This window comes from Daphnia pulicaria, chromosome 7 (assembly GCF_021234035.1).
Source record: "Daphnia pulicaria isolate SC F1-1A chromosome 7, SC_F0-13Bv2, whole genome shotgun sequence".
In the NCBI taxonomy this organism is placed as follows: Eukaryota; Metazoa; Arthropoda; class Branchiopoda; order Diplostraca; family Daphniidae; genus Daphnia; species Daphnia pulicaria.
Genome location: NC_060919.1, coordinates 11,935,155 through 11,950,895, shown reverse-complemented (window position 1 = coordinate 11,950,895; position 15,741 = coordinate 11,935,155). Strand labels below are relative to the sequence as shown.

General features: G+C 46.4%; 1 protein-coding gene across 4 annotated transcripts; it reads left to right on the top strand.

Moving 5' to 3' along the window:
- The first annotated feature begins 933 nt into the window (after nucleotides 1-933).
- LOC124351009 (low-density lipoprotein receptor-related protein 4-like) lies at nucleotides 934-13,237 on the top strand. Of its 4 annotated transcripts, none has more exons than XM_046801758.1 (18): nucleotides 934-1,514; nucleotides 3,255-3,529; nucleotides 4,654-4,752; nucleotides 4,836-5,019; nucleotides 5,616-5,988; nucleotides 6,077-6,175; nucleotides 6,614-6,767; nucleotides 6,860-7,091; nucleotides 7,209-8,112; nucleotides 8,201-8,532; nucleotides 8,727-8,834; nucleotides 9,080-10,354; nucleotides 10,451-10,635; nucleotides 10,705-11,258; nucleotides 11,326-11,828; nucleotides 11,926-12,177; nucleotides 12,244-12,419; nucleotides 12,499-13,237. In XM_046801758.1, exons 1-18 carry the CDS (start codon nucleotides 1,394-1,396, stop codon nucleotides 12,670-12,672), a joined length of 6,000 nt encoding a protein of 1,999 aa, XP_046657714.1. In that variant the 5' UTR covers nucleotides 934-1,393; the 3' UTR covers nucleotides 12,673-13,237. The 4 variants fall into 4 exon arrangements, with proteins under 4 accessions (XP_046657714.1, XP_046657713.1, XP_046657715.1 ...); XM_046801757.1 differs by having other exon boundaries at nucleotides 4,651-4,752; XM_046801759.1 differs by having other exon boundaries at nucleotides 4,648-4,752; nucleotides 12,262-12,419.
- Nucleotides 13,238-15,741: the final 2,504 nt, after the last annotated feature.

The window sequence follows — 15,741 nt, the reverse complement described above, 5'->3', positions numbered from 1 at the left end:
TAAGCAATTTTTTTCAAGTGTGATCCTTCTCCTGATTTAGGGCCTGTAATTGAAATCTGTTGTATCATTGCAATTCAATGAGATAGTTCACACCCAAAACGATTTGCATAGGTTCTTTTAACGATATAGTTCGTAGTGAAAAGTTGACTGCGATTTCTGTACAGAAACAACTTCTTTTGATTGAACGTTATACTGATCTTGTCACGTTTGTCGTTCTCTTCCACCGATATCATCCCAAATTCTTTTACGTTCCGCATACTTGGCAACTTCAACAAGGATCGAATTTACAAACATATATTGAGCCTGTTCCCGTTTTCCAATTAGAAATCAATGGCATAAAACGCACCTACGAACTGGAGGCGCAACTAGGCAGAGCTATGTGACCAACTGACCACAGGCCAGGATGTGATCGACTAAAAGTTCTTCTTCAGTTCAATAATACGCCAAATTCAGATTTTAAAATTACAAAAAAGCTTCTTTTTTTTTCTCTTCAGCGCGTTCACCAGTTGCAATTCACAATCAAGTTAAAAGATAACTATTTTACTTATTTTCTTTATGTGGGGGGTTTAGGCTGATCTACCAATATTCATACGACAGACGCATTACGGACTAAGACTGATGCGATCCGCGATCCGTCTATGCTTCAATCTAAACAACGAAAGTGGATATTTATTACTTGTGCCGTATGTGTTGTTACATAATGTAGGTATACTAACAGGTATAGAGAGAAAGCGCTAGCTCCCCAGAGGCGTCCCGCAGTGAACCTGGCGACGCAAGTCGCGCAGCCGAATTCAAACAAAAATTCTTCTTTTTGCAGTTGACGTCGTCTCCATGGAGACGGTTGGCGCCAATAGAATCCGTCGCTAGGGGGCAGCAGTCGAAAAATCCGGGGCTCTGCAGACTGCAGAAGGGAGCATCTCGTTGGCCGTTCTTCCTTCGACAGTCGCCACTGTAACAGCAGTCGGGTAACAGGTCGAATCCCAAATTCCCAAGTTTCTGCCATCACAAGTTGAAGCGCTCCCGCTCACCAGTTTTTGTTTGTTTTTGTGTGGCCGACTAGAGACAAGTCAGCTTTGGCAGTTTCTCCCCTCCATCCAGTTTAACGTGTTTTGGGGGGGGTAAAGAGAAAAAATATTAAAAAAAGACAGATACCATGTGAACGTCTAACGAATGTTGGTTGCAATACGTCGTGGTTGCTGAAAGTGCCTCATTAGATTATCGATCCCGGTGTGTGTGTTTGGCTGATGGTTCACTTTTTCTGAATAATAGAACTGACAAGAATTTCTCGTGAACCCAGTTTTCTTCCGTCATTATCATCTTCTTGTTCCCATGTCTTCTTCTGCGGTAGCCAAGTGAAGAATTTTGATAGAAAATCGTCAAAAAATCCATCATCATGTCCGTCTGGTCATCAGTCAGCGTCTCTCGCGTGATTCCCATGGCGGGCGGCTTGATGTTGCTGCTGCCGCTGCTGCTGCTCTTGTGTCACTCTACCGGATGCGCCAATCTGACGCCAGGTAAATGATAATTCACTTTCTGGGCCTCGATCTAATCACTTTGCCCCACTACTCGACTGTGTTTTTGCCTAGACGACGACGACGGAATGCTTTGGCAATTTTCTGGGGCTCAATTCTCGTTGCTCAGTTTTTCTCTCTGTGTGTTAGAGCACTCGGAATGTATAAATACAACACCCTTGAATGGGTGCCAATAGTGTTGTGCGAGGCCCGTTGTGTGTGTGTGCTCTAATCGATTGCCAACAGTCGACCTCTCTCCCACGAAGAGTTGACCCCCTCTCGTCGACGAACGAAAAGAATTGAAGATGGAGAGACGCGTTGAAATAGATGATATGGCTCGAGCCTCGACTGCTACGAACGAGCGGCTTTATTGATCGACCGTCTGATGCACCAAGGGCTTCGTTTCGCCCATACCCCCCCTACGTCTCACCAAGCTTCCTGCCTCCGTCTTTACACTTTTATTCTTTCATTTTTCAGCAGACATTTACAGCGTGTGCACGACCGTGTGCATTATAACTCGGGTGCCATTTTTCGAACCCCCCAGTTGTTTCGTCAACACAACAACAGTCCCGACGTGTTGTGTAATTGACCAGAGCACCTGGACGCAGCCGTTGGTCCAGCTGTTGATGACCCCCCCATTACATTTTTGTTCATTTCATGATTCCATTTTTAGCCTTACTTTTTATTTTCTCTTTTCCTTCTTGTTGTCTTATTAGAGACTAGACCAAATGGCGACACGACTGCACCACCGAAGCAAAAGTGATGGCCCGTTGGAACCTAAGTGGTTTCGGCGGCAGGGCGGAGGCGACCGGATGGCGCCCTCATCTTCCTTGTTTTATTAGTATTATATTTTTGCCAACCTTCAAAAAGGAAAGAAGAGGCGAAGAAGAAGAAGAAGACAGTGGTCGTCAGAGATTAGAGACAAGAGGCTAAGAAGAGAATCTCCTTCGACGAGGGAAAGCTTTTAGTCGTCTCCAAAGTAGGGGTCAGTGCGTGTGTGTAACGATGAAGGGCCTGTCCAAAGAAAGAAGCCCCAACGAGGCCCGTCATTGATATTTCTTTTTTCTTTTTCTTTTTTGAGGGGGTTTAAATGCCAGATTTCCTTGTCTTTCGTGAGGTCATTGATTTTGCCCATTAAAAATAAATTCAGCAGGGGGTTGGATGGTGGGTTTTTGCCATGCCAGCCGCGAAGAAGTTTTCAACACCTTTGTACCAGTTTGGAACGTGTTTGTTAAAAACAACTTCACATTGTTGCAACGTTTTCTTGCTGCTCGGCTCCTTATAAAACACAACTATAAAATACCTACTATTGTTGTAGTAGTAAGTAATAGGAGGAGGCAACAGTCTCAGCAGCATAGCAGCTAGCAGTCCTCCCTTTATCCCCCAAGGTCGGCGCCGGCTTTGCTCTTCAAACAATCAACCCCGCCCCTGTTGTGTGTGTGTGTGTGTGTTTCCCTCTTGTTCGACTTACCCGAGGGCTCAGAAGAACTATTAAAAAGAAAAGAAAAACAGACGAGAAAACTGTGCTGTTATTCCCTCAGCCTACCTACTTGTTTATGCTCATTTGTCTCTTTGAACAAATACTCTCTCTCTCTCTCCCACGTTTTTCTTTGTTCTCATTTCTTCCTCGTTCGAAGGAGAGAAAATAACGAAGAAAACGGGACCATTTTTTGTTCTTTCGTATGATAATCTAAATGAACGTTTATTTATTTATTTATTTTTAAAAATCTTATTTTGATGTAGATCCGTCTGAACCGTCCCGACCTGTTTTGAAAACGGCCCGTTTAAATGTGAATCAAACACGACTGGCTACCACGACGACGACAACGACAACGTTATCTCCCGCCGGAGCCAAAACGACCCAGACGCTTAACAGTGGCGGCGGCGGCATGAAAATAGCGTCTAAACCCGACTGCAAGTGTCGACCCGAAGAGTTTACCTGTTCTTCTTCGTCTACCGGTAGCGCAGCCGGTACTAATAACAGTCGCCGTAAGGGACAACTGTCCTTCACTGTCAAGGTAGTTGCACTATTAGACCTCCATTAGCCCTAAATGTTTTTCTTTCTTCTTCTATTCTTCTTTTTTCTTTTGTGTTTCTTCTTTCGACTTTCAATGAGGCTTCTTCTCGGCTCTGCTTAATGACTCGAATTTCCGCGACCGCAACTGTGAACGTGACTCGGTTCACAAAAGACCGGCCCTCACTCCTCCCATCTCTTCCACGCACTGGAATCCTTTCTCTTTTTATCTCACATTTTTTTTCATGTGTCATCTTCTTCTTCTTCTTTCTTACTCACTTACCTTTTTCCCGTCTGCCAGTCGCTTATCGACTGGGAGTGGATTTTTCCAGCTTTCTGCTGGGCGCAAATCGCTGACTATTCCCCCTTTTCCCCGTTTATTGACTTTTTCTTCCATGTCATAAAAAGCGGAAGAAGAAGAAAAAATTATTATTATTTTTTTTTTTCTTTTCGTGGGAGGGAAGAATAGATGTAGTCAGGCCTACTTGTTCTTTTCAACGTGTGTCTAGTGTGCACAGGAGCGGCTGCTGCTCCCTGTTAATAGAGTCGATAGAAAAGGAATTGTTCCGTGTTTGATTGAGCGGGACGGGCAGGGTCAGCTGACCGGAATCGCAACAGCCACTGATAGCCTGTAACCTCATTAGTACCGCGAAAAGCTAAAAGCCAAAAACTCCCAAAAGAACTAGAAGAAAAGTCCCTCCTCCTTCTCCGTCACACACATGTAAAACAAAATAAAATAAAATGAAATAGAGAGAGTAAGAGAGAGAAATGGAGCGACGGAATTTCCGAACAAGCAATAACACAGCGCAGACGATGAAGGAAAAGGGCGAGAAGGAAAAAAGATGTAAAGATTGGCTTGGATATCATCCAGAATTTTCCTTCCTCTCTCTTCCGTTTCATCCAGGCCATCTTCTCCGCTTCTTCCGATCGATAACTCTGTTGACTTGGAATGGAAGAAGACGAGAGAAAAGAGAGACGAGAGAGAGAGAGAAGGACGGAGAGAGATGGCAGAGATGAAGCCTCTCTCCACTTGTCGAACTCGACTCTGTCCATATTTAACTCGACTGTATTTGATTTACAATTTCCTTTTCTTTTTCCATTTCTTTTTCCTTTTCTTTCTAGCAGCAGCAGCAAAAGACTCTGAACGGCACAGCCAACGGCCAGAAGAGCACCAACGTCTTGGCCGTCCAGCAACAACAAGGCTGTGTTTGCATTCCGCTTTCCTGGGTTCGTATACATATAGAAATTCCGAGACGACGTTGAATTTTTAAATCAAATTGTTCAACATTTCCCCCCTGTCGTAATGAAAGGTGTGCGATGGGAATCAAGACTGCGATCGCGGCCAAGACGAAAGCGACTGCGGCGAAACGGTTTGTCATGGCATCCGTTGCCGGAGCGGCTCGGCTGGACACCCGACGCCTCGATGCATTCAACCCGACTGGCTCTGCGATGGCGACGACGATTGTGGCGACAATTCCGATGAGATTCATTGCGGTAATTTGAAACCACCATCAACAATCTCATCTCATCCTCGGTTCATCTTTTGAATCAGATTTCTTCTTCTTGCATGGATCTACTGACAATATCATGAAAACTAAATTAGATTTAAGCTTAGTCAGATGAATCAAAGTGTGTGGGTGAGATGCGCCCCACACTCAAAAAGTGAGGGGGAGTGGCAATGACGCTTTGAGGACGTCTGATCATGGCTCCTTCATCATTTTCTGTTCCAATTTCTCGGTTGCATCATCGGCCGTGGCTGCGATGCGCTGGGCTTTCGGTGTAGTCAAGGGGGTGCAGGGCCACCCACCCACGTGTTGGGTTGGGTATTGATCTCTTGTATTGCCATTGTCGCCTCTGAACCACATCGTCGTGCCATTCGACAATGGTCTCCATCTAGTACCGTATTAGATCAGTCGCATTGTGTTCGACTACCAGTGAGACTGGGCTGCTGCATAAACGATGAGCTGGGCACGCCAAACAATAGTCATCCCGTCCCCAGACCGTGCACAGTCCAGACATGGTGACCAATGCAGCTGGAAATGGCATAATTTCTTGCTGATGGTGTTGCCTTTTTTGTTTTGACGTTATAGAAGCCAGCCGGAATTGCACGGCCAGCTCGTTCCGGTGCCCCAACAACGGCAATTGCATTCCGCAAGTCTGGGTGTGCGACGGCGATCCGGATTGCGACGGAGGAGCCGACGAGCGAGACTGCTCGGTTTTGCTGACGCGGACGTGCCCTCCATCGCAGCACCGATGCGGCAACGGCGCCTGTTTGCCGGCCGAGTGGCGATGCGACGGCGACCCGGACTGCTCCGACATGTCAGACGAAACGGGATGCCAACAGTCCGGCGACGGCGGGGCCGATGGGGCCGTCGATCGCGACTGCGGGGCCGACGAGTTTCAATGCGCTTCCGGCCATTGCATCAAAGGCGCCTACCGTTGCGACGGAGAAATCCATTGCAGGTATATATATTGTAGCTTATTGATACCTTTGATTTTGTCGGCTGCTCATTTCTGTTCATCTAATGACACATCCGACTCAATGATGAAGGGACGTGAGTGATGAATTGGATTGCGGCTCGTTACTTCCGCGTTGCGTCGAAGGAGATTTCCGCTGTCCAGACGGCCAGTGCATCGCCCAAGCTTGGAGGTACATTATATAACATTAATACACTCTGATTATTTATTATTCTCTCTCCCTCCCTCCCTCGTCAATCTTTTGTTTGGTTTCTTTGTCCTCTTCTTTTCTGTGTCTTATCCTTCCCCGGACCCGGATCGTATACATACATATAAATCACCGTCGCAATGGCCGACAATATACGTAGTAGCTCATACAACTCTGGTGCTCGGCTGGGCTCTGTTGGCGGTTTGTCAACTGATTCTTTGTACCAGATGTGATGCGGGTTCAGTAGAGAGAGTAGCAGTTTCTATCTGTACACTCGTTCCGCACAATCACAGAAAAGCATCCTTTGTTCATTTCTCTCCTATCATTGCCTCAGCTCGGCGGACAATGTCGTTTACAGCGGCTGCACGCGACCACGACAAAGAATCATGTTTTTTTATCTTTTTTCTCATTTGATTGTTGCAGATGCGATGGCGAACAAGACTGCGAGCCCGGAGTTGATGAGGAAAACTGTGACAGCAGCACTGTGGCCGGCGGGGCTGCCCACACTTGCGGACCCAACCAGATGGCCTGCTCATCTTCGACCGGCAAAAACGGACCTTGCATCTCCACGTCTTGGGTCAGTCACATTCCATCTCAAACTAACTAGATATATACATTTTGATACCCTAGTTTCACCTATATTGCAATGACACAAAAACCAAACCAAAGGTCTGTGATGGAGAAACCGACTGCCCCGACGGCCAAGATGAGCAAAACTGCCCGGCTAATCACTGCGGGAAAGATCAGTTCTCCTGCTCCAACGATACGTGCGTGGGATTCAGTCGCGTGTGCAACGGCGAACGCGATTGTCCCGGGGGCGAGGATGAATTCGACTGTACCATCCAGAAGGAGTGCGACGCCGGAAGCCGCTGTCAACACACTTGCCTCGTCTTGTCCAACGGTAACTTTTAAAAAACAAAAAACAAAAAAATAATATAAGCAAAAGGCATTTAAAATGCAAATTTCATGTTTTTTTTATACATCTAACATCTTGAATATTTTGTTGTATTTTTTCCAGGAACGGGGGCTTGTGGATGCCGCAGTGGCTTCCGGCTGACCAGCGACGGAGTCAACTGCGTTGACGTCGATGAATGCGCCACGGAAACGTATTGCAGTCAACTGTGCACCAATACGGTGGGCGGATTCAGTTGCAGCTGCGTCGACGGCTACGTCTTGCGTCCCGACAAGTCGTCGTGCAAAGCCCTGGGCCAGCCGGTCCGTCTCATCTTTGCCAATCGGGTCGACATTCGACAGGTGTCCCTTTTCGAGGAGGAATACACTTCGGTCATTGACGGACTTCAGAATGCCATCGCCCTCGATTTCCATTACAAAAAAGGACTCGTCATTTGGTCCGACGTCACCTTGGACGCCATCAAACGTGCCCATCTCAATGGCACGGCCATGCCGGACGCCGTTTGGTGGGGTCTCAAAAGTCCTGGCGGAGTGGCTGTCGACTGGATCCACGACAATTTGTACTGGACCGACTCGGGAGTTCGAAGGATTGAAGTGAGTCTACTTGACGGGACGATGCGGCGGACGCTCGTCTGGGAGAACGTCGAGAAGCCTCGAGCCATTGCCGTCCACCCCGGAGCGGCGGCTGTCATTTGGACAGATTGGGGCCATCAGCCACGGATCGAGCGCTCCGACATGGACGGCTCCAACCGCCAGATCCTGGTGACTGAGAATCTCGTTTGGCCCAATGGACTCACCATCGATTACACGGTCGACCACATTTACTGGGCCGACGCGAAGCACCACGTCATTGAAAGCGTCAGGCTGGACGGAACCGGACGGAGGAGAGTGATGGAACGCGGACTGCCGCATCCGTTCGCCATTACCATCTTCGAGGATTCGCTCTTTTGGACCGACTGGCACACGAAGAGCATCCACCAGGCCAATAAACTCACTGGCCATGATATCCGGTAAGGGACGGTGCATAATATCATAATTGGGCAAAGGCCGGAAGAGACGAATGGCATTGACTCTTTTTGATCTATTTGGAACGCGTAGAACGGTGCGGACCAATTTGCATTTCCCCATGGACATTCACAGCATCCACCCACTGAGACAGCCGGAATACGTGAATCGGTGCGGCAGTAATCGCGGCGGCTGCTCCCATCTTTGTTTGCCCAATCGTTCGAGTTACACGTGCGCCTGCCCTCCCGGACTGCAGCTGATCACGCCCAACGGCCGCACTTGCACAAGCCAGCCGGGCGAATTGCTGATTTTCGCCCAGAAATCGGAATTGAGACTCTTTCCGCTCAACGTCAGCGGCGAAGTCGATCATGTTCTTCCGTTGACGGGAGTGCGTTCAGCCGTCGCTCTCGACTGGGACGGCGCCAGTAAGTGTCTCTTATCATCCCAAGTTAAACTCCCACACAGATAGTATATCGTCGGCTACTACTTTATAGTCAATATAGCGATCCAACATTGTGTTTCGTGTTGAAATCGATTTTCTGCTTTCCAGAATAATATTTTTTTTCCCTTTTCTTTTCTTTTATTCTACTCTCACTCATCTTTTATTCGTCTTTGGCAGGTCAGACCATTTTTTGGACCGACGTCGAGTCGGATGTCATCAACCGGGCCTTCTGGAACGGTTCCAACCAGCAGACGCTTGTCGCCAACGATCTGGAATCGCCTGCTGGTATTACTTGCCTTTTTCTATATTTATGCTTCCGTTTTAGAAGGATATTTTTTTTTGCTTCTGTTTCTTCTGGTTTCTTCTCCACCCCGCCCTCCCTTTCACACGTTTCCTGTGTGAATGCTCTTTTCGTCACTTCCGGTCAGACTAGTCGTCGCTGCTATAATTTTAGATATTCTCTTCTAATAATAATATGCCATCGAGTTGATGATTTACCGAGCCCAACTTCTTCATTTTGCTTTTTCAAGGTTTGGCTGTTGACTGGGTGACGAAGAAACTCTACTGGACGGATGCCGGAACCAACCGCATCGAGGTGAGCAACTTGGATGGGACTTTGCGGAGTTTGCTGATCTGGGACGGATTGGATCGGCCCAGAGACATCGTTGTCGACCCCATTGGTGGCTACATGTACTGGACGGATTGGGGTCAGACTCCGAAAATCGAACGGGCCGGCATGGACGGCTCACAGCGCTCGGTCATCGTCATCAGCAACCTGACGTGGCCAAACGGATTGGCCATCGACCACGAAGGCGAGCGGCTTTACTGGGCCGACGGAGGCACCAAAGCCATTGAATACGCCTCGCTGGACGGAAAGAACCGGACAGTGCTGATTGGTGCTGAACTGCCGCATCCCTTTGGATTGGCCCTGTACGAGAATCAAATTTTCTGGTCCGATTGGGACACGGCGGCCATCCACAGCACGGACAAACTCAACGCCAAGCGACGGACGATGATCCGTTCCGGTCTCGATGACTTGATGGACGTTCGAGTCTACCATTCCAATCGCTACTCTGTCCCGTCTCTCTGTCAGTCGCACAACGGCGGATGCTCCCATCTGTGTCTCCTGGCTCCGCTTCCAGCCGGCCACTCGTGCGCCTGTCCCACCGGGATCAAACTGTCTGCCGACCGGCGAACGTGCCGACAATCTCCGTCGACTTCGCTCATTTTCTCGCAGCGATCCAACCTCCGCCGCATGTCGCTGGACATGCCCTATTTGATTGACGTCGTCCTCGACCTTCCGCCGCAGAAGAACGTCGTGGCTTTGGACGTGGATCGCGTGACGGGCCACTTGCTTTGGTCGGACACCACCCAAGACAAAATATTCCGCGCTCTGCCCGGCAGCCCATTGTCTGCGCCGGCCGTCGAGGTCATCGCTTTCAATCTGGACACGGTGGAAGGATTGGCCGTCGATGAGATCAACCGCAAACTTTATTGGACTGATGCCGGTCGTTCTAGTCTCGAAGTGGCCGAACTGGAGGACGGTGGCCACCGAAAAGTTTTAATCTGGACGTTGATGGATAAGCCCAGAGGCCTGGTCCTAAGTCATTCCACCGGAACCCTCTTCTGGGCCGACTGGGGCAAACAGCCGAGGATTGAGCAGGCTGACATGGACGGACGTAACCGCAAAGTAATGGTATCCACTGATCTCGGTTGGCCCAATTCCTTGACTATTGATTACGCGGCCAACATGCTCTACTGGACGGACGCCCGGAAAAAAACCATTGAATCCTGTGATCTATCGGGTAATTTTTAAATCTTTTTCCTTTTTTTCTTTTCGAGATCCCCGTTATTCATCTCATCACTTTCTTTTAATTGAATTATATCTTTCGCCGTGATAGGTCTTCATCGGCGAGAAGTTTTGACCGGACTATCGCATCCGTACGGTATAACGGTCCTTGATTCCTATCTCTACTGGACCGACTGGGAGACGAAATCTCTGCAAAGGGCTGATAAAAACACGGCGCTGGATCGATCCACTATTCGAGTTGGTCTGGATAACCTCATGGATATCAAAGCTTGGAAGGTAAATGCAAAAGTCAATTGATTTTCTAAATCACTAAAACTAATCGATCAATTTGGCATTTGAAAAAAGGAAATGGACGCTTCCTCGCACCGTGAGAATCCTTGCGGAACCAACAACGGCGGATGCTCCCATTTGTGTCTGCGGAGTCCTTGGGGCCGCGGCTATTCTTGCAGCTGCCCTACGGGAATCCTGATGAGCGCCGACGGATCGACTTGCCAGCCGTCACCCAACTCATTTTTGCTCTACGCTACGCGCAACACACTATCCAGCATTTCGTTGGACACGGCCGATCAGTGGGACGTGGCCCTCAATGTGCCCGGCGTCCACAACGCCATCGGGGTGGATTTCCATTGGGGACGGCAACGATTCTATTACACCGACGTCTATTTGGATGTTATCCGCAGCGTCGACGCCCGGAATGTTTCAAATGTCGAAACGCTCGTCTCGAGCAATTTGACTACACCGGACGGACTGGCCGTCGACTGGCTGGCTGATAATCTCTATTGGACGGACGCTGGTCGAAACGTGCTGGAAGCCTCTCGTTTGGATGGAACCAACAGAAAGATTATCATCGGAAGTGGTTTGGACGAACCGCGTGCTGTGGCCGTCTTTCCTCAGCGAGGGTAATCTCAAACTCTAGATTATGATATCATTATTTGTGATTAGCATTCGTCACTTATTTTTTGGCAGGTTACTCTACTGGACGGACTGGGGACAGAGTCACAAAATCGAGCGTTCCTTTTTGGACGGATCACATCGAGTGGCTATAGTTACCTCGGAGCTGGGATGGCCAAACGGATTGGCCATCGACTACGAGGGTCAGCGACTGTACTGGGCAGACGCGCAGCTCGATCGGATCGAAACGTCCGATTTAAGTGGCCGTTTTAGAGTTCAGCTGGTACAAGGTGCCACTCACCCCTTTGGCTTGACTCAGCTGGGCGGATTTCTGTACTGGACCGACTGGAGGAGCAAGTCTATCGAACGCGTGGACAAAGCCACTGGCAAGCAACGATCCGTTTTGCGTCACGGCTTGGAGGGATTGATGGAGATAAGGGCCGTTGCCAGGGAGAAGCAACTGGGCAAAAATCCTTGTTCCACTGCCAATGGAGGCTGTACTCACCTCTGTCTCTTCCGTGCCATTTCTTACGTCTGCGCTTGCCCAGATATTCCCGACGATATTCCATGCACTTCTTGTAAGCTGTCGATATTTTGCCCCTATTGCATGTCACGAAACGTGAATTTCAATGTGTTTTATTTTTATTTTTCCCCCTTATTATCTCGTTTGCTTAGCTGTCGTCAACATTTCGGCCAGTGATGACTACTGGAGCCCGGCGTTGGATCCATTCGAGAACGATCTAGAACCCACCAGCGACGTTTACCCTCACAACCCGTACCGACTTGACCCGAGTGCTGGTGCCGGTGTCCTCCACCCGTCCATGATTGTCCTATTGGTTGTGGGCATGGCCGCACTCCTAGCTGCAATGGCTGTTTTATTGATCAAGTGGCAGCGTCGCCGCTACCGAGACTGTCCCTGGAATTCAAGTATGGTCGCAAGCGTCGCAAGGAATTGTCGGCTGTAATACGAGTCACGTTGTTAATAAAAAATAGGATGCTTTGAATTCTTAGGTCGTGGGCCTCGCCAGCCGCAGCAAGTGTCCGTCCTGACATTCACCAATCCGAATTACTCGCCGTCGGCTCCTGACGTCGTCGTGGCAGAAAAGAAAGGCTTCTCTTGGCAACGCTGGAAATATGATCGAACTCAGGAACGCGTCTACGACATGCAGGTAAATGTTCGGGCTCATTTCGTTGCGAGGGAAATGCGTAACATGAAATTAATTTGGTGACATTCGTCGTTGACAACAGGACGAGAAGCAGAGTCAGACGGAAGCAGCTTCGTTGATTCCGCACAGCCAGCCTCCGCCAGAAGTGGAAACGGATTTGGAAGCCGAAACGGATGTGATTGAGTCGTCGTCTGGCCCATCCTCTACCCCACCACCGACTCCACCTCAGCGAATGGACTCGATTTGCCTGCAATAAATGTTGGGCGACTTGATGACATTTATTTTGGTCTGCCGAGATCTTGCAAAATGACGTCCGTCTCAAACGTCACGACGATCTCGATTGTCACGACGATCTCGATTCGGAGAGAAAAGAAAGATTGCTGTGATTATGGAACATAGAAAAACAAAAAACAAAAAAAACAACAAAACAAATTGTTTGAGATGCTGGAGGCGGACGATGGCTCAACACGCAAAAATTTCGATTGCACAACATTGTCTTACTCAACATTCTCTTTCTCGATGTGACCGATTCCTTCCGATGAGTAGCTTGAAAATGTGGAAATTTCATTTGAACTCTCGACGTGTGCCATACTAATAATCTTCACAAACACACTTAAACATATAAATATATTCTATTTGAACAGTCGGCATGGTTGCCTACGTCGGCTTATTTGAATTTGGTGTTCTGACACGATTGATCTCGATGTTATCCTGCTGTAAACATAACCGTTTTGTCATCTGTGTAATATTTGCGCGACTAATTTCTTTTTGGTTAATGACGAATCGTGCCAATACGAAGTAATTGATGAAACATGAAAATATTTCAAACAAAAAAAAAAACAAATAATCAATGGCAGTGTCTAGTCTATAAGCGGCCCGTCTTTGGCAGGTGTGTGTAAATTCGATCAATACTCAGCCAAGTCATATTCAACTGCTGAATTAACATTTCGATATCTCCACCTAAAAGTTTGTTTCATCACGTTCTGCAACGCTGTCGTTACTTTTAATTAGATTAACATGTTTTATATTAATTAGGATTCATGCGGACTCTGCGGAAAAAAAGACTATCATGCCCAAATTCCAAGGAAAATGATGTAATACAATAAAAGAAAAATCAAGAATCTTAATTTATTTATGCTGTTTTCTCCTTGTTGTTTAAATTACGATAAAATCTATTCTTTCACGCATAACTTGCGATTTTAACGATTCGCAATCGCTTTTTCTTCTTTTGCTGATTTGTATTTCCTTTTGTTTATTTTAACGAACAAATTTTTCTTTTAGAACAAAGTCTATTATCGTTAGCTTATTATCGCTAGGGACACTTTTCTCCGCCATCTTTGAACGTGAACATCGTCCTCCTAGCTCCTTTTCTATGCTTCAACTCCAGGACTAATCCATAGTAATAGATAATTAGAATACATCTGCCGACATTATGACTCTGAATCTTTTAACAGTCTGATGATTCACCAGCATCACTGATGTTAAACGTGCAATTTTCTTTGTCTTAGCCTGGCGACGCAGCATCAAGTCAAAAGCGGGAAGTCGTGTCACATTTGACTTTCGAGTCGAATATTCGAAATAATTCAATTTAGAAGGCAAACTTTGAGAAAACTTTTTGATTTAGTCAAAGACATTTAATAAAGCGAAGCCTGGGAAATGTGTTCTTGTTTCTCCAGTTTCTTAATCAGCTAAGAGAACCACAACATGCTTTACTGGAACACACTCGGAAATGTATGTATACATCAGTTTTGTTTACCGTACTTCTTTTATAAACCTGAATGATCGGTGTATGACTCAACCAAGAAAATGTGGTATGTACGTATCCGATTGCCGATGTGCGGCATTGTTATTTTCCGGTGTCAGAATCATCTTACAATAATAACCATCCGTAAAGACGCAACTTGCCAGAGGGATAGTGCGCGACCATTCGTTGTAACACAAGTTGACGAGGTATCCGTCAGCTGAGTATAGCTCTAAAAAGACAAAGGTTAATAGGATCAATAATAACCTTTAATCAATAAGTACACCAATGTATTAAGAGGGCTACGTCCAAGGGCTTACCGAGATATCATATGATTGTTGATAGAGCTGGAAAGTAACCAATTTTCGACTAAAATAATTGCATAGCACTTTTATTTTTTAGAAAAAATACACGTTCTTTTTTTACTAGAAATCACAGTTCAACTAGTTTAATATTTTTTAAGAAATTCAAAGATTTCATTATTATTTAATTTTTTTAAATGTTGTATCGGCTAAAATGTAGATTGAGACTATACAGTATTTACTTTTACAATAGATTCTTCGATATGCCGTCGAGTTATTATTGGTTTAATTATACAAGGGGGGGGGGGTTTGTAGGGCAATTAGCCTACAAAACTACAATTGAATGAGCTATCTCATTGTGGCATTGCACTTAGTCTAAATGATGATTAAATCTTGGATTGAAATCATTTGTAAATACAATTTTAATGATACCCATTTAACGCAGCGTTTCTTTTTTATGTTTCATTATATGGTCCTATTTAATTTTATAAACCCGTTATAAGTTGCGCACGGCTGCGCATTACTCAGCTCTTACTGCCATTAGAATTATTACACTTTAACCATTATACAGCTGTTTGCTATTAAAGTTAGGATGACTATTACCCATTAAAAAACTGTGAAATCTTTGCAGCACGAACGGTTTGCCATAGTGCAATGCCCTTGTAGAAAGAGTGCGCTTCTGGAAAAGCGGGGGAAGGGAACTCCTGCCCTCATGCCTTCACTACCGATCTAGGGTTTATTGGTGTCCTGTCAACTGTTCGGAATGTGTATAGTAACCGCATGTTCTAGATAGAAAGCAGCAGGAAATGATTTGATCAAAACGATTGGATTCTTAAGAATCACTAAACAGGTTGGCATTTGTAAATGTCACTAGGACTGTTCGTTGAAAATAGCCACATGCAATGAATTAATATCAAAGAGAACCTTATACGCCTGGGATGCGACGAAAACACGTCGCCGAGTAATAACAAATCACTTTTAAGCGCTTGGTTCCAGGAAAGTATTGGCGAACTGCGTAAATCAACGAATGCAGCGCGCTCCTATTAATAAGGCATACGCCGGTAGACCTTACGATATTGTTCGATTGGTAAATTGAATAATAAATAAATGGTTGAGAACGATCATTTTTTTTACTTCTATTTTTCTACTATTTTTTGCTTAAGTGGGTCCAATGGAATTGAAATTTCTAGGTTGTTTGGTTGCAATAATTAATTTATTTATTTTTTCAGTTTTTTTTCTTTGCAGAGGTAGAAATAACCCTAAAAGCAGCTTCACTAGAATT

Excerpts from the sequence above, each read along its gene's own strand:
- LOC124351009 (XM_046801756.1), top strand. The coding sequence starts at position 1,394 with ATGTCCGTCTGGTCATCAGTCAGCGTCTCTCGCGTGATTCCCATGGCG. Across the intron at positions 6,768-6,859 it reads CTTGCATCTCCACGTCTTGG|GTCTGTGATGGAGAAACCGA; the intron begins GTCAGTCACATT and ends ACCAAACCAAAG. Across the intron at positions 11,259-11,325 it reads GCCGTCTTTCCTCAGCGAGG|GTTACTCTACTGGACGGACT; the intron begins GTAATCTCAAAC and ends ATTTTTTGGCAG.